Consider the following 18730-nt stretch of genomic DNA (forward strand, 5'->3'; position numbering starts at 1 on the left):
GGGGAGGGCATTGAAGCCACCCTGCTGGGTTATACCCCCCTCCCCGAAACTAAAGTGGGGAGACAGCCCCTTCCCTGCACCCAACTCTCAACCCTTACTCTGGGGCTCCTATTCCACCTCCCTTTTGTCACACTGTTACCACCCCTCATCACCACGAATGACCTTTCAACCTGACAGCTGGCTGACCCTCCCAGCCTGCCACAGGTCTCCACAGGAGGGCCCAGCGGAAAATCTTCTGGCCCCCAGATGGTCTTGGCAGCTGTGACAGCTCTTCCAACACCTCCGTCTGGAGCCACAGGAAGGCGGCCAGGTCTTGGAGTCCAGCCAGGTCTCCAGCCCCCAGAGTCCTGTCCTTCCCTCCTGTTTCCCATTCAGTTTCTGCAGAGCTGTCAGCTCAGAGGCGCTGCCTTGCTCTGGGCTGAGAGCCCTGTGAGGGCCAGATTTGTGTGCCAGGGCTGTCATGGGAGCGTAGCTTCTTTAGGGATGACCAGAGTTTCTCAGGGGAGAGGCCCAGAGAGGCACCCTCAAGCAAGACTGTGTGGGGGCAGGCTGGGGAGCTCAGGTCAATGCACTGGGCACCCACATTGGGGAGTGCTTGTGATCATAGTCGTGGGGAGAGCTGGTTAAGCTCCCGGTCAGGCTGCTGGTGCTGGACTGGGCAATCAAACATAGCCACCACTCATTCAGTGGCTCTGAGAGTCTGAGCAATCAAACATAGCCACCACTCATTCAGTGGCTTCTTTTCTTTGGGTGTGAGGTGAAGAGAACAGGGTCTGCATCCCAGGCTTAGTGTGAGAAATGCCTGAGCCACTGTGCTTTGTGGGAGGGCCATCCTGAAGCCATTTTGGTGCCAACCATCAACCCTAGGAAGACTGAAGACAGCACAGTGAGGACACAAAGGACTGGCATGTGGGAGGCTCCAGTTCTTATGCCTGGCACCACCAGCAGCCAGGGGTGATCATAATATAACAAATAAAGTACATGTTCAAAATGTAAATACACTTTTTAAAAAGTACCAGAGCTCTAAAGAGGAGGATGGAGGGGAAGGATGAGGAGGGGTAGGGGAAGGGGGGGAAGAGGAGAAAGAATGAGAAAAGGGAGAAAAGGCCTAGGGGTGATATAGTAGGTTAATGTAGTGTTGGACTTTCAAGCATTCCAGAATGATGTTCCAGTTCTCTTTCCCCCTCTCTCTTGTCATTAATATATGGACTTTTTCTTTTATAATTCTTAATTTACTTTATTAATTTATTATAAGATAGAGAGAAATTGAGAGGGGAGGTGAGAGATAGAGAGGGAGAGAGACAGAGAGACACTTGAATACCTGCTTCACCACTCGCGAAGCTTTCCCCCTGCAGGTGGAAATCAGGGGTTTGAACCTGGGTCCTCGTGCACTGTAATGTATGTGCTTAACCAAGTGTGCCACCACTGGGCCCCTAATATATACATTTTTTAAAAGGAACCCTAGAGCACTCTCTTGCTTCTTCTGCTAAATGAACATGAAGACAACTGCCTATGAACCAGGAAATAACTTTCTCTTTTTCCTTCTCTCTCTCCCTCCTTCTCTTCTTTCCTTCCTTCCTTTCCTTCTTTTTCTTCTTCTTCCTCCTTCTCCTCTTCCTCCTCTTCCTCTTTCTCCTCCTCCTTTTTGTCAATAGGGTAATTGCTAGAGCTCAGTGCTTGCAGGATGAATCCACAGCTCCAAGCAGCTATCCCCCTGCCCCAGCCCCCTTTTCTCTGCATTTGATAGGAAAGAGAGATATTGAGAGGAGAATGGGAGAGAGGGAGAAAAAGAAAAACTTGTAGCACTCTTTTCTCTCTGCAGGTGGGGACCAGGGGCTTGAGCCTGGATCCTTGCACATGGTAATGTGTGTGCTCAACCAGCTGTATCATTGCCTGGCCCAGGGAGATGACTCTCATTAGATACTCTCATCAGGTGCCTGCTCTTGGGCATCCCAGACTCAAGAACTCAGAAAGAAATGTTTGTTGTTTATAAGTCACCTGACGGATTTGTTTGTGTTGTGTTAAAGCAGCCCAAATTGAGGGAGACAGAAGGGTAAAAAGAAAAGAGTTCTAATTAGTAGGGAGGGGTCCAGTGTTAGTGGCAATGGCAACTGAATGCCTTTTGACCCTGGAGACATTCTGAGGATCATAGTGTCTGAGAACAGTGGAAGGACCTCATTCTGCCAATAGTAAGTCCTCAGGCTGCTGCCAACTCTGCCCTTCCTTGGACTCACCTTGATTAAACACATCTTCCTGACTCCAGTCTCCTGCGCTTTCTTTTCTTAGAACATTTCTTCTAGAACACTTGTGCCTCTATGGCCTTCTTTCTTTGCCCTTTACATGGAAGTCTTTTTCTTAGCTTCAGTTTTATAACCCAGGAATGCTCTTTATTCTGCATCAGAGAGCCATCAGTTTGCCACCAGGGTTATTGCTGGGGCCTATGTGTCTGCACAACAAATTCACTGCTCTCAGAGATCTTTTTATTATTATCATTTAAAATTTTTTTTGATAAGACAGAGAGAAATTGAAAGGAGAGGAGGAGCCAGAGAAGGAGAGAGAGACCTGTAGTCCTATACCATTACTTGTGAAGCTTACCCATTCTCTACAGGTAGGGACTGGGACTTGAACCTGGGAAAAAACATCTTTTTGAAATATAATAATAATAATAAAAATCCTGGGGTTGGTTGGTGTCACACTTGGATGAGCACACACATTACCATGAACAAGGACCCTAGTTCAGGCTCCCAGCCTCCACCTATTGGGGGGTTCAGGGAAAGCTTCACAAGCAGTGTCACTTACAGGTTGATTTCTCTCTCTCTCTCTCTCTCCTTCTTGTCTCAAATCCTCTCTATCCCATCAAAAAATAAATAAAATTTAAAAAAGAGAAATATCCTCCTTTATATGTTAAGGCAGGAGTCTAATTAGGACAAGTGCTAACTGGCAAACACAGATGGACTAATCACACTGATCTTACTCTCTCATACCTCCAGATCCTGTCTATTAGCTCACCCTGTGTCTAAAACCCCTTTGGGATTCCAGTTTACTCCTTCCCCTTCGGAGACTTTCTTGTATCTGTTTTTGACAGTACGCACCTGGAAGACTGACCTCCTCTTTCCTTGTCTCCGCTCCATCCATTCCAACACCCGAGTGAGGTCCGACATTCGCCTCTCCTCGGCTGACCGCCAATTGGACTTCCTCTCTGTGGGCATCAAGTCCTTGGAGTCCTCTTCTTTCTCTGTCAGTAGGGGATCTGGGCCTGACTCTGATGGTAGCATACTGTCGCCCTGTTGATCCCTCAATGTGCTTATGTGGATGACTCAGATGGTATGGTTGTGGTAGGTAGGTTGTGGTAGGTAGGTTGTGGCCTCTCCAAGTATTATAAAGGGCAGGCAGGCTTGCAGCTGGAATATTGACCTCAGCGGCTGGGAAATCTAGTGGCTAATTGTGAGGTCACTGTAGGGCTGGGCCCTGGGGTCACAGAGGACTGGGGCATTTGTCCCTCTTTAGACACTGTCTCTCACCTGGACTCTGCTAGGGCCATTTTAACAACTTCTGCACTTCCAGTTCCACAGAAATTGTATTGAAATAAAGCTAGGATCACACAACTCCCTTTTTCAAAAAGGGCTCCTTCTAGTTCGTTTAAACAGTAACAACAAGAACAAAACTACTACTACTACCTCTTTAGTTGGGTATCCAGGCAATTCCACAATGTGTTTTAATGAGAATAACAATTTTATAGGCTTGATTACTTTAATTTTTTAATTAGTGCTTTAATATTGATTTACAAAATTATGAGATAATGTGAGTATAATTTCACAACTTTCCCACCACCACAGTTCTGTCCCCTCCCCTATTCTCTTCACTGGAAACCGCATTAGTTCTCCCAATATCACAGATATGGGTTAACTATTATTTCTATAACTATCCATATATATATATATTTGCCCACTTTTTCTAAGGTTGTGCCTGTCTCTACAGAAAGCCTCATTTAAGTTAGGCATAAAACCAAGAGTGTTCAGCTGGTAGCTGTTTCCAAATGGCAAATTTGACTCTTAGAACTTAAGAAGGGTCTTGAGTGGTGGCACACCTGGTTGAGTGCACATGCTATAATGTGCAAGGACCCAGGTTTGAGCCCTCCAGTCCCCTGGGACCTGTAGGGGGAAAGCTTTGCTAGTGTTGAAGTAGTGTTGCAGGTGTCTGTCTTTCTCCCTCTCTTTTACCCGTTTCCCTCTTGATTTCTGGCTGTCTCTAACCAGTAAATAAAGATAGTAATAAACATATATATATATATATATATATATATATATATATATATATATATAGGAGGAGCAAAGTTTGACCCTTTGTTTCATTAGGTAAGTGAACACAACCATTGGTACAGAAGATCCTATAAGGCAAAGATTTCTAAGTTGCTAACTCCCTAATTTCTAATTTGTCACAGATGCTTTTGAGAATATGTTAAAAATTATGAGCTATTCCCAAGAACATGTCACACCTACTACTTCTGAGTATCCTTCTTCTCCTTCTCCTCCTTCTCATTCTTCTTTTTTTCTCTTTTCTTTATTTATAAAAAGGAAACTGACAAAACCATAGGATAAGAGTGGTACAACTCCACACAAGTCCCACCACCAGAACTCTGTATCCCATTCCCTCCCTTGATAGCTTCCTTATTCTTTATCCCTCTGGGAATATGAACCCAAGGTCATTATGGGATGCAGAAGGTGGAAGGTCTGGCTTCTGTAATTGCTTCCCCCACTGAACAAGGGCATTGATAGGTCAATCCATACTCCCAACCTGTCATTCTCTTTCCCTAGTGGGGCAGGGTTTTGGGATTCCTAAGCTGAATATGGGCCTCAGATCAGATCAAGTCTATGGGATTTATAGTCAACAATATTTATACACCTTTCCTATATTTGTGGGGCTACTCTCTTCTCTGATCCAGCTTTCTTTTTTCTTTTTTCTTCTCCTCTCTCTGAGTCCTGATGAAGCTGGAATTCAGAGCACTCTGGTCATCTTCCCCTAACATTTACTCTTCTGGGATTATGGACCAAAAAATTTTTTTTTAAATCTTCATGACCATAGATCTAACAATGAATTTATAGCTATGATACCAAAAACATGAGCAACCAAGAGAAAACAAACATACAAATTAACTTAATAAATATTGAAAACTGAAGAGATAATTAACATAATTAGAAAAATCTTTGCAAACCACATATCTAAAAAGGAACTTGTATATAGAATATATGACTATTTTTTTCTGTTTTTACACTTTATTGTTATAACCAGTGAGTGAAGTGATTTTCATCAAAGCTGCAGTCTGAATTTTATTTTTCCCCTTCACCTACTCTCTTGCTATATCCTGTAGATGTTGGTTTGCAGAGGCAGGCTATTTGTCTCTGGATGCCTCCTTGGCACAGCTCGGACTGTGAGTTTGTCTTGCTTTTTTGGAAGGTTCAATTCATCTTTTGGTTACACTAGAGTTTGCAGTGAGTACCTCCCTAATACTTCCTCTCCACTTTTCCAAGCTTTGGGTCCATGATTGCTCAACAATTTGTTTGGCTTTGTATGTTAACTCTCTTTTCAGTCACCAGGTTCCAGGTGTCATCAGGATGCCGGCCAGACTTCCCTGGATTGAAGACCCCACCAATATGTCCTGGAGCTCAGCTTCCCCAGAGACCCACCCTACTAGGGAAAGAGAGAGGCAGACTGGGAGTATGGACCGACCAGTCAACGCCCATGTTCAGCAGGGAAGCAATTACAGAAGCCAGACCTTCTACCTTCTGCAACCCACAATGACCCTGGGTCCATGCTCCCAGAGGGATAGAGAATGGGAAAGCTATCGGGGGAGGGGTGGGATATGGAGATTGGGCGGTGGGAATTGTGTGGAGTTGTACCCCTCCTACCCTATGGTTTTGTTAATTAATCTTTTCTTAAATAAAAAAAAAATTAAAAAAAATTCATCTTCTGGGACCTCCCTCTTAACACCTGGGTACCTTGGTCAGGGAGCAGTTGGTTACCTTCTCCGGGAGGGAAAGGCTGGGGGGAGAGTGGTGGTGGTGGGTAGGGAGCCTAACTGAACCACAGATAGGGCCAAGATGGTGAAAATGGAAGTGCTCTCTTCAGTGGAGAGACCACTTAATTCCTGTGTAAATTGGGAGGATAACAATGAGTGAGCCCCTGAAGTTGCCAGCTTTTGGAGCCATTTGGGTCTGAATTTGCTAAATGCTGCTTTGTGGTGACACAGTATACCGGCGACCATGGATGCAAGTCCCAGCACAGTGCTGACATCAGCCTTGGTGACAGAGTATGCAGTGATCTGTGCAGGCGCATGGTGGATTGTGGGTGGATCCAGTCTGTGCTGGTGTACAGAGCATGTGGGTGGGCTGTATAGACTTAAAAGTACAGCCAGCCAGAAGTCGTTTTCATTGGCTGCTGCTGCTTCTCCTGGTCAGAAGCATCTCAGTGGAGATGCACCAGGTATCTGTCATGGCTACTTCTTCTGGAAACTGAACACGTGTGACTCTGCTAGCTGGTATACTTTTAGACCCCTCTACAGCCATGAGCAAACTTTACCAGAGCTAATAATTGTTTATCTTATGGGACTAAACTTTTGATAACTATACTCAGACTTTATAGACCTAGCGTACTCTTAACCCTTGATGATAAGTGCTTATTTTGCCTTTTACCTGTTTCACTCTAATAAACCTTGCATTGTTTAAACCAGTTCCCAGCTCCCCGCTGTGAATCCTTTCACACATCGCAGCAGCCCCCAAACAAAAACTTATTAAGTTAAATAACAACACTGCTTATACCTGAAAAGTTGAAGAGAAAAGAGGTGAAAAACTGGATCAGGGCAGAGAGAGTAGCTCCCAAACTTGAAGAAAATTAAAAAAATGCAATTAACTATTTACCATGCTGATCTGATCCAGGGCATATTTATATTTGTAAATTTACATTTATATTTAGCACAGGAGCCTGTATAGCCTCTGATTGATTCCCTGTCAGTCTTTATTCTCCATCTATGGTCACAACTGGGAACATTCTAGGCTGCACTCATTTCAGGACCAGTTTTCTTCGAATGGCAGAGCAGAATGACCCAGCCTTTCTGTAGATAGATAATTATAGAAATAATAATCAAATAAAAATAGGGACTTCCAGAGGTGAGGCTATAATTGCAAAATACCTTTTCAAAAATTATATTTATTTATTTTCCTTTTTGTTGCCCTTGTTGTGGTTATTGATGTCATTGTTGTTGGATAGGACAGAGAGAAATGGAGAGAGGAGGGGAAGACAGAGAGGGGGAGAGAAAGACAGACACCTGCAGACCTGCTTCACTGCTTGTGAAGCAACTCCCCTGCAGGTGGGGAGCTGGGGGCTTGAACTGGGATCCTTACTCCAGTCCTTGTGCTTTGCGCCATATGCACTTAACCCGCTGCGCCACCGCCTGACTCCCAACAAAACACCTTTTTAAAAAATGTATTTAGGGGCCATGTGGTGGCACACATGATTAAGTACACACATTACAGTGCACTAGGACCCTGTGCCCACCTGCAGGGGGAAAGCTTCACAAGTTCTGAAGCAGGGTTGCAGGTATCTATTTCTTTCCCTCTCTCTATCTCCCCCTCAATTTCTCTCTATATCCAATAAAAAATAAATAATCATATTTAAAAAAATAAGTAAAGTATATATTTATTCATTAATGAAAGAGAACCAGATCATTGCCAGATCATTGCTCTGGCATATAGGATGTCAGGGATCAAACTTGAGACCTCATACACTCAAGTTTAAATTCAAACTCAGTACTCTATCCATTGTACCACATCCTAGACCACCATCATTTTTTTATTAAGATTTTAATTTTTAAAAAAATGTTCGGAACAGTAGTGCAAAAGAAAAAATACAGACAGTATGGTTAAGGGTATGTTGTATGTATTCTTTTAAATATGCTCTCTGCCATCAAAAACAGCATGTAGTTCTGCCCTAAGCTGATCTACCCACTGATAGTGGACTAAGTGAGATGGAGACTCAGTGAATCTTAGGTGTATGGTTAACCTTGATCAGCTTCCTGCTCCCACAACTAACACCCTGGTAGAGCCTAGGAAGTCACAGGACTCCCTGACTGCAATGGAAGAGCCAAGACTGCCCCAGGCTGCTGAATCAGGACTCTCTGGAGTCATAGTCGTCCTCACTGTCGGTTCACAGGTGGGGAGACCAAAGCCCAGAGAGTTTAGATGATCTTGAGGAAGCCCAAAGTCAATGCAAAATAGTGGGGACCTGGAAATTCCATCAACAACTAAAGATGAGGCCTGGAATCTGTACTCCTCCCAAAGGCTTTGCATATCCACTGCACTAAATTGGGGGTCTCTAAGGACTGCATAGTGTCACAAGACCTTCTGATTTTTCAAGCCAGAAACTCAAATGCTTACATATCAATACAGGAGTTGCAAATACATTATAGAAAGAAATGCTGGTTGGACAAAAATCATGTGTCCCTGCTCAGGTCCTGGGTGACTTGTTTGTAGCCACTTCTGGGAAGTAAGTTCATCAAATGATAGATGAGGACACTGAGGAAGAGAGGGGGAAGCTATTTGATGAAATCAAATTGACTTCACTTCACTAGGAAGAACTATAGTCAGAAAGGAAACCCCGTTGTCCAAATGGTCAACACAAGGGAGGGCTGTAGGTTCCCTAAGAGGGAGGAGTCTGAGATTGACAGAGATGCAGAGGTTACACAGGCTCTTGTGCTAAACATGAATAGATATGGGCCCTAAGTCAGATTGATGGGGTTTACAGTTAACGGTATTTATACACTTTTCCCATATTTGGTAGCTATTATCTGTCCTGATCCAGCTTTCTGGCCCTATTCTCAACTCTGACATTATCTTCTCAGACAATACTCAGCCCACCTGCACGTTAGCTGTCAGGCTCAGGTGAAAATTAGCAGTCATGGACTCCTTTGGATATACTTAAAATGGACCTACTAGATTTTTCCATAATGAAGACCCCAGATTTCACCTGTTATACTTATACCTTCAGGTTCCTGATTATTAAACAACTTGCTCTGCTTTACATCTAAATGCTTTCCAGCAACCAAGTTGCCGATGCTACCATGACACCAACCTGACTTCCCTAGGCAGATGATCTCACTTATGTGTCCTAGAACCCCACCTCCCCGGAGTCCTACCAGATTAGGGAAAGATAGAAACAGGCTGGGGGTGTAGATCAACCTGTCAATGGCCATGTCTAGCGGAGAAGCAATTATAGAAGCCAGATCTTCCACCTTCTGTTCCCCATAAAGATTTTTGGTTCATACTCTCAGAGGGATAAAGAATAGAGAAACTTCTAAGGGGAATAGGGGATATGGAACTCTGGTGGAGGGAACTGTATGGACTTGTACCCCTCTTATCCCATAATCTTGTCAATCATCATTAAGTTACTAATAAAAAAGAAAAAAGAGGGAGTCTGAGAAACAGGGCTTAAGCAACAGACACCTCTTGTGGGTCAAGAAAGAGAAGTTTGTGCACACTTCCAATCAGCTCAGTGCAGGCCTCAAGCAGGGAGATACAAAGGGGAGGAGAACCCCAAAGTGTGTGTGTTCATGTGCATGTGCATGTGTGTATTTTTGTGTGGTACTGTGTGGCTTCTATAGAGATGGGCTCACTGGCTTTTATACTTTGTCCTCCTTTCTGGTATTTTTTAATATTCAATATCACTGTAATATGCAAGGGCTATTTAAAAAATATCTAATTGTATTAGTGAGAAGTTCTTCCCTGTGGTTGGTCTGTGGTCCAGAGCACATCCATCAGTCCCCTGTCCCTGTAGCATGCTAATACTGCTGGCTCCAATCTCCTAGCACCACATCTGCTAGGAGTTTCCCAGGAAATGTCTCAGGCTGCAGGATGGATATGCTCTGGAACTGGCTGCAATCTCCTTGGTCCTGGGGATGCCTTTCCATTGTGCTACAGACCCCCAAGGGAGGCACCTGTAAGATGCATCAGGGCAAGATGGTGCCAAGGGAGCAGTTTGGAGCTGGAGAGGGACCCTGTTTAAGGGTGACCTGCTCTGCTTTTGTTTGCCACATGACCTTGAGCTTGTGATTTGACCTTGGGCTTCCTGCTTGCTTCTTTGTAGTCCTGGCCTTCAGCAGGGCATTGAATCAGGCTTGATTTAGGGTTGAAGATTGGTGCTATTGATATTTGACCTGCAAGGGCTCGGGAGATAGCATAGTGATTATGCTAAGCACCTTTCTTGCCTAAGGAGCCAGTGGTTCCAAATTCAATCCCCAGCACCACTATACACAGATGGTCATGCTACCCTAACTTTATTTGGCATAAAACCAGACCCTATTTTATTTAATCTTATCTTATTTTAATTTTAATTTAATTTAATTTATTATCACCAGGGTTATCACTCTATAACTCCACTCTTCTTTCTGGCCTTTTGTTTTTTGGATAGAGAGTGAGAGACAAAGAGAATGACAGAAAAATCTACAGCATTGCTCCACTGCTCTTGAAGTTTCTCCCCTGCAGGTGAAAGCTATTGTGGCAGAGCAGGGTGGGGGGAGGGGGTTCGAACTGGGGTCCTTGCACATAGTAATGCGTGAGTTCTACCAGGTACACCACCACCTGGCCACCCCACTTCCTCTTGTGAAGCTTGCTCTGCAGCTGATGTTGTCTAGACAAGATACATTTTTTTAACTTTCAAGTGATATTTATTAATTTATTTGAGACAGAAATTGAGAGCAGAGGAGAAAAGAGTGGGAGATGCAGCCCTGCTTCACCACTCATGAAGCTTCTCCCCTGCAGGTGGGGACTGGAAGTTTGAACCAGGTTCCTTGCACATGATAATGTGTGCATTAATGTGCCACTGCCCAGCCCCCCCCAACCCACTTCTTTTCTATTCAGCTGTTCCCTGATGGTTTTGACTACATCACCTACCTAGATTTTTCTCAATGAGTTCTCCTAGTGAACAACAGGCAAGGAAAGCACTACTTTTTCCATGTGGTAGCTGGCGAAGCCAGGGTGCAAAGCACTGAAGTCGCTTGTGAAATCCCAGCCTGTGTTAAGAGGGGGACAGGGCACCCATTCGTGTCTCTCTTGGTTTTAAAAAAAAGGGAGTTGCTATCAATCCCACTGCATGGGTGAAGAAACCAAGATAGAAGGGGGGGGGGGGGAAAGTCAGGCTGCCACAGCAGTACAGCAATACACAGGGGGTCAGTCATGTAGACAAGCCCACAGCCTGGAACCCACCAGCCTTCCCAGTTTGCACAGCCAGCAAAAGCCCACTCTGGAACCATTGATCACTTTTTGAAAAGCTTTCCTAAGCTCTTTGATTTATTGATTGATTGATTGATTGATCGATACCGGAGCATTGCTCAGCTCTAGCTTATGGGTGCTGCAAGAGATTGAAACAGGGACCACTTAGCCACAGGCATGAAAGTCTACCTCAACGGCTATGCTAACTCCCCTGTCCTGTTTATCGAATTATTTTTATTTTTGGCACTTGAGTTTTGCCAGGCTTTTGCACATGTGTGATTCAACTGCTCCCAGCTGACTTTTCTTCTCCTTAAGAAAAATATATATTTATTTATTTGATTTGATAGAACAGAGAGAAATTGAGAAAGGAAAGGGAAGATTGAGGGAGAAAGAGATACATCTAAAGACCTACTCCACTGCTCATGAAACTTCCCCCCTGCAGGTGGGTACTAGGTACTTGAACCTGGGACCTTGTGCATGGTGATGTGTGCGCTCTACTGGATGTGTCACTGCCCAGCCCTTTCTTCACCTTTTAGTCACAGACAGAGAGAAACAGAGAGGGAAAGAGAGACACATGAAGGGGAGAGACACCATAGCACCACTCTGCTACTTATGAAACTCCCCCTACACTTGGTGCTTGCATGGTGGTGCTGGGGGCTTGAACTCAGGGTTCAGTGCATGCTAAAGTGTGCACTACCAGCGGGGTTCTCTCCTGGTCTCTCTCCTCACTTTTTATTCCTAGAGTCCTGTAGAGACTGACAATGCCTGGGCTTCTTTGCCCTCTGGTGGGGGCCAGAGTGCTGCTGTAACAGGTCAGAGTGTGGACTCGGGTCAGACCACCTGGGCTCTTGGCCAGGATTTTGGTGTCTAGTTACCAGACACCCCAAACTGCTAGTGCTTCTTCTTCCTCACCTGCAAAGTGGGACAAAGTGCTACGGTGTATCTCAGGTTATTACAGCATTATCATATTGGGCGGGACCTGTGCTATGGCTAACACAAGTGCCTGCACCCTTGCTATCACTGTGGTGCCTGTGAACAGTGTGGTGGAGCTTCAGGCTGAATGCAGGGTGGTCACCAGCCCCATGGGACCTTGTTTCTCTGGAATCTCCTTAAAAAATATTTTTAGTATATTTATTATTGGATAGAGCCAGGGAGAAATTGAGAGGAGAGAGGGAGATAGAGATACTTGCAGCACTGCTTCACCACTCATGAAGTTTCCCCCCTGCAGGTGGGGACCAGGGGTTTGGGCCTGGATCCTTGTGCACTATAACATGTGTGCAGTTAACCAAATGCACCACTACCTGTGTACACCCCGCCCCCCGCCTCTTTCGGTACTACTCTCCTAGACTTGCTCAGTTTCTGAAGGCCTGTCATCTTCAATGCCAAGCCTGGGCAAGATTTTATATGCTGGAAGAGTCCCTTGGTGACCTGACAGGCTTCCTTGCTGTGGAAGCTTCCTTTATTCTAGGTTGTGCCTTCTTCCTTCTCTCCTTTGCTTCCTCTTTCTAATCATCATCAGACTTACACAGGGTCTCAGGATCTGTGCTGGGTGATACATTTCCCATGCTTCAGTGCCTATTGGGGAACATCAAAGATGTCCAGAGACATTTTTGGTTATGAAACTGGGGTTTCACACCTTCAGGGTTAAAACAGTGTTACAGGTCTCTCTCTCTTTTTTTCTCCCCCATCTATCTTCTTCTTCCCTTTTAATTTCTATCTGTCTTATCAAATAGAAAAGAAAGAAAGGAATAAAGGAAGGAAGGAAGGATGGGAGGAAGGAAGGAAGGAAGGAAGGAAGGAAGGAAGAAAGAAAGAAAGAAGAAGAAAGAAAGGAATGGAGAAAGGAAGGAAGGATAATGGAGGAAAGAAACTAGGAGTGTGGTGTGAAAGGCATCTCATGAGAGAAGACCAGGAATACTGTTAAACATTTCATAATGAAAAAGGAAAAAAAAACCCAAAACATTCCACAATGAACAGAATGGCCCCTGCCCCCGCCAACCAAACAGACTCCAAGCCCATAGCAGCAGAGCTGAAGCTGGGAAACAGCGGTCCATTACTAATGCCATGAGACTTTAATACAAGTCATATCATAATTTTCTCTTTTCTTTTAATTTTTTATTAGTGATTTTATAAATTATAAGATAACAGGGGCATAATTCCACACCTTTCCCACCATCAGAGTTCTGTGTCCCCATTCCCTTCATTGAAAACTGCATTAGCTCTCCCAAGGTCACAGATATGGGTTGACTATTATTTCTATTACTGTATATATATATTTGCTTAGTTTTTATTTTTTATATTTTTATATTACAGAATTACATGTCGACAGGGGTTTGAATCCACACCATTCCCACCACCAGAGTTCTGAATTTTCACTCTCCTCACTGCAATCCACCATGGTTACCCGAAAGTTTTAGACATGGTTTCTATTGTCCTGCCATATCTTACTCTCTAAGCCATATGTACTATTTCTGAGTGTTTCTGCTTTTTAATTTAATTTAATTAAAAATTTTTCCTCTTCTCTCTCTGGGCCCTTGATGGAGTTGTAATTCAGAGTCTTCTGGTCATCTTCCCCTAACATTTACCCCTCTGGGAGTATGAATCAAATTTCTTTTTGGGAAGTGGGAGTTCTGGCTTCTATAATTGCTTCTCCACTGGACATGGGCATTGGCAGGTTGATCCACACCCCCAGCCTGTTTCTATCTTTCCCTATTGGGTAAGTCAAATAAGACTTATTTGGAGGTCCTGAAATGAGAAAGAATGGTAGACCAGAGAAAAAAAAGTAGAAGACGGAAAGTCCAGTTAGTGGTAGGAAGTGATGTCATCACTGTGTTCTCTGTGCACACTGCATTGTCCATAACTCAAGTGTAGGTTTTCTAGTAGTTCAGGACCCATCTGCTCTGGTAACTTCAATAAGTAACTCCTAAATCCAGCCATGCCTGAAGACCCACACTCTCTGGCTAGGTTGCACCTATGGTTTTCCTTATTTAAAAAATTTTTTTTCTTGCCTCCAAGGTTATTGCTGGGGCTCAATGGCTGCACTATGAATCAAGTGCTCCTGGAGGCCACTTTTCCCAAATTGTTGCCCTTGTTGTAGTTGTTGTTGTTGTTGTTATAGCTGTTGTCAGATAGGGAAGAGAAATGGAGAGAGGAGGGGAAGACAGAGAGGGGGAGAGAAAGAAGCGACCACCCTGCAGGTGGGGAGCTGAGGGCTCTAACTGGGATCCTTATGCCTGCCCTCTCATTTTGCACCATGTGTGCTCAACCCGTTGCGCCACCGCCCAGCCCCCATTTTCTTTATTCTTTGCATGTGTTTGGATTGAGCCGCTTGTAATATCTCGATTGCCCCTCTCTTATACACCTGATGTCCTCCTCACCACCATTCCTTTCAGCTCCCTGTGGCCACTGAGGACCCTCATGGTGGCCGTTGCTACAGATGTCTCTCCTTTAGCATCAAAACATCCATGAACCAGTTGCGTGACTCAAGTGTTCCATCAGCCATGATCAGGGGAGCCACAATCAGATGTGGATTGTGGAACAGCTGCCCATGTGGGGCTGGCAGTTAATTAAAAGCCCCATGCACTTAGTGATTAACTAATCGCAGCATGGTGGCAGTCAGAAAAGCTGCCACAACTCCTCAGCAGAAGTCAGAGAAGCTCCACATGTCTGCCTTCAGGCAGCCAAAAGCAGCAGGAGGCTGTGGTGGTCCCAGAGGAGAAGTCCCAGGCAGCTTGTGGAGATTCCCAGCTGTCTCTCCCACTCTTGGCTCCAGGAAAAAGAGGAGAAGGGGCCTTCATGTGCAGGTGAAGGCCTCACTGTACATGCAGGGATGGGGTTGGGCAGAGCTACAGGGAAGGAGAGGTTGGCTGGACTCTGGGACTAGTGATGAGAGTCCTGGATGGGAGAGATGATGAACCCCTCTTCCTTTCAGGCCACTGTGGTGTCATGGTAAGGTCACTCTTTTAAAAATTTTATTTATTCATTACTGGATAGAGACAGAGAGAAATTGAGATGGGGGAGATAGAGAGGCACCTGCAGCTCTGTTTCAGCACTTGTGAAGCTTCCACCCCCTGCAGGTGGGGATCAGGGACTTGAACCCAGGTAAATGTGCACTGCAAGGTGTGCGCTTAACCAGGTGCGCCACCACTTGGCTCCAATTAGGCCACTTTTAGTCATAGCTCTGCTACTTTTTGTTCAAGTGACTATAACATTAGTGGTGAAAAAAAAATACCCGTGTGTGTGTGTGTGTGTGTGTGTGTGTGTGTGTGTGTGTATTTTTCACCACTAATCTTACTGCTAAGACTCAGTACCTGAACAAAGATTCCACTGCCCCGTATATCAGATTTTAGGCTAAGGCAAAAACAAAATAAAACAAACAAACAAAAAAAACTAGTATAGCCATAGGCCCTTTGGAATATAACTGAATGTGCCTACTAGCTATCCACAAAATGGGGTACCCTCTAACTCTTCATCTGCACTATTCCAGCCTTAAAGTTCATGATTGATCAGCAATTTGTTTGGCTTTGTGTGTTAACTCTCTTTTCAGCCACCAGATTCCAGATGCTAGCAGGATTCCCACCAGACTACCCTGGACATACAACCCCACCAATGTGTCCTAGAGCTCTGCTTCCCCAGAGCCCTACCCTAGAGAGAGACAGGCTGGGAGTATGGATCGACCTGTCAATGCCCATGTTCAGTGGGGAAACAATTACAGAAGCCAGACATTCCACTTTCTGCATTCCAGAGAGTTAAAGAATAGGAAAGCTATCAGGGGAGGGGATGGGATACAGAGTTCTGGTGGTGGGAACTGTGTGAAGTTGTACCCCTCTTATCCTATGGTTTTGTCAACGTTTCCTTTTTATAAATAAATAAATAATTAAAAAGTATCTACTGCTCCTAGTACCTTTCTCTCTCTCTCTCTCTCTCCCCCTCTCCCTCTCCCTCTCCCTCTCCCTCTCCCTCTCCCTCTCCCTCTCTCCTTTTATTTGATAGGACAGAGAGAAACTGAGAGGGCAAGGAGAGATAGAGAGGGAGAGAGAGAGAGATGCCTGTAATACTGCTTATGAAGCTTCCCTTCTGTAGGTGGGGACAAGGGGATTAAATACAGGTCCTCGTACATGGTAGCAAGTGTGCTGTACTGACTCTGCCTCCACTTGCCCCCCACAGACATGATTAATTCTTCTGTCTCATTTGCCTCACCTATAAAATCTGGGATGACTAATCACACAGGCCTCCCTGGGCTGTGTGGGGAATCAATTCCTTTACAGCTAACCAAATACAATGAACTCTTGACAAATTAACTAACATTATTGTATACTAGCCACTATTAAATAGTAACTACCAGTAGAGGACTACTTCCTCACAAGAAAAATGTCACCAAGTCTAAGCTTCAAGTTGCTTGTTGCTCAGAAAGCCAGTGAACTGAGAGACAAGTGTTGGTGTAAGAAAAGCAGATTTATTCAGGTGCCCATAGCCTGAGATAGTGGGGTAGACTTAAGCCTTAAAAAGACATTTTGTTGTTAGACTGTGCTTGGGGTTTGTAAAGGGTAGTGGGTCAGTGCTGGGTGTGGTGGTGGTGGGGCTCCAGTCAGTGTCCATTAGGCTGAAACAAAGGGTCTCATCATGCTGCATGGCTGGAAGGACCTGGTGGTCTGTCTCTTATAAAGCACAGAGATAACATCTCTAACCAATAACTATTTTCCCCCAGGGGTCTGCATGACAGGTTCCCAGTTTTATTTTTCCAAACCAATTGTTATTGACTAAGGAAAAATCTCAAGTAAAGCTATCACATTGGGAGACCAGGAGGTGATGCACCTGGCTGAGTGCATGTGCTGCCATGCACAAGGACCTGGGTAGGCACCCCTGCTGCCTACCTATAAAAGGGATGCTTCATGAGTGGTGAAGTAGGCTTGCAGGTCTCTCTCTCTCTCTTCTCTCTCTCTCCCTCTCTCTCTCTTTCTGACCCTAAAGATCTTATAGTTTTATTCTATTTTTTAAAAATGTTTTCTTTTTATTAGTGATTTAGCATTGATCTACAATATTGTAAGGGGTATAATTATGGGTATAATAAGGGGTATAATATAACTGTATAATTCCATACAGTTCCCACCACTAGAGTCTTCCATTGGAAACTTCCCTATTGTTTATCCTTCTGGAAGTATAGACCAAAATTCTTTTCAGGGTACAGAAGGTGTGAGTTTTGACTTCTGTAATTTCTTCTCTGCTGGGGTGTCACTTTCTCCCTCTCTATCTCCTCCACCTCAATTTCCCACTGTCCTATCAAATAAAATAGAAAGGAAGAAATGAAGGAAGGAATGAAATCAAGAAGGAAGGAAGAAAGGAAGGAAGAGAGAGAAAGCAGTGGCCAACAAGAAAGGTAGATATGCACAGTGCCAGCACTGAGTCCCAGCAACAACACTGGTGGCAAAAATAAAGTTAGCACATTGGAAAATGAAAGAAAGAACAGATATTTTGACTGCATCATAGAGTTAGCTGCCCTCATTTTATGAAAATATGGTAACTCAGGGTAACTCAGACTCAAATATGACATCCCAGTCAGTATGTGGCTTGCAAAGGGATAGTTTGTTTTCAAGGCTTCTTTTTCCCTCCCTTTCTCTTTTCCTGAGCCAAAAGGTAAATATTCACAGGCGTAGAACTTAATCTTTTTCCTTGTGCCATCCATGGCATTCTTATCAAACCCTAATAGAATAATATAGCTTTTGGGAGCAAAGATGTACATCCGTATCTCAGCACCCAAAGTCCAAATGGACATTAGGTTGGCAAAATAGCTCATATGATAATGCACTGCTTTGCCATGTGCCAGACCCAAGTTCAAGCCTTCTCCCCACTGTGCTGAAGGAAACTTTGCTCTCTCTCTCCCTCTCCCCACACATGCCTTCCTTTTTCCTTTCTATCTCTATCTGGAAAAACAAACAACAACAACAAACTCTTCCTCCTCTTGTTGGTGCTCTGGCATACAAGGTGGGAAGTGACCCAGGCACTACAGAACAACTTCAGGCTAAATATCAAGATCCCGGCTTCATTGAAGGTGTCAGGCAGATAAGTTTTTGGCAGGAGAGCAAAGGTATAGCTCACTTAGTTCAAAAACTCATGACTCTCAGGGCACAGTGGAAGGTAATGACAGAGATTTTATTACACACAGTGATGAGGTCCCCACCCTCAGCTTCCCAGTTTCACCTTTTCCTAGTGGTCTTTGTGACAGGTTAGGAAGGGGATGACTGCAGTTTTCTGTACTGCTGTGTGACCTTGAGCAAGCTCCCTGCCGTCTCTGGGCCTTTGCCTTCCTGCTGAGGGTAAAGAGACATGGGAAAAGGCCGACTGCTCTGGGAGCTATAAAGTACCTGGATGTACCACTGCCTTTGTCTCTTGTCACAGCTTAGGAGGTGGTCACTCACACAGCCTTGACTTTGGATGGAGGACATTTAGATCATGGTCCCTGTGCAGAGCCCAAG

At 44.6% G+C, this 18730-nt stretch overlaps 1 protein-coding gene across 5 annotated transcripts in view; it reads right to left on the reverse strand.

The window, feature by feature from the left end:
• Positions 1-18730, reverse strand: part of C2H16orf78 (chromosome 2 C16orf78 homolog) — a 164132-nt gene that overhangs the window by 26374 nt on the left and 119028 nt on the right. For 4 of the 5 annotated variants that reach the window (XM_060185595.1, XM_060185594.1, XM_060185598.1 and 1 more), the window contains one exon: positions 3093-3235. In XM_060185595.1, coding sequence (XP_060041578.1) covers positions 3093-3235 — 143 coding nt within the window. Of the gene's footprint in view, positions 1-3092; positions 3295-18730 lie in introns of all 5 variants that reach the window. The other variant, XM_060185596.1, reaches the window with a different exon arrangement.

Source organism: Erinaceus europaeus, chromosome 2, assembly GCF_950295315.1.
Source record: "Erinaceus europaeus chromosome 2, mEriEur2.1, whole genome shotgun sequence".
Lineage (NCBI taxonomy): Eukaryota > Metazoa > Chordata > Mammalia > Eulipotyphla > Erinaceidae > Erinaceus > Erinaceus europaeus.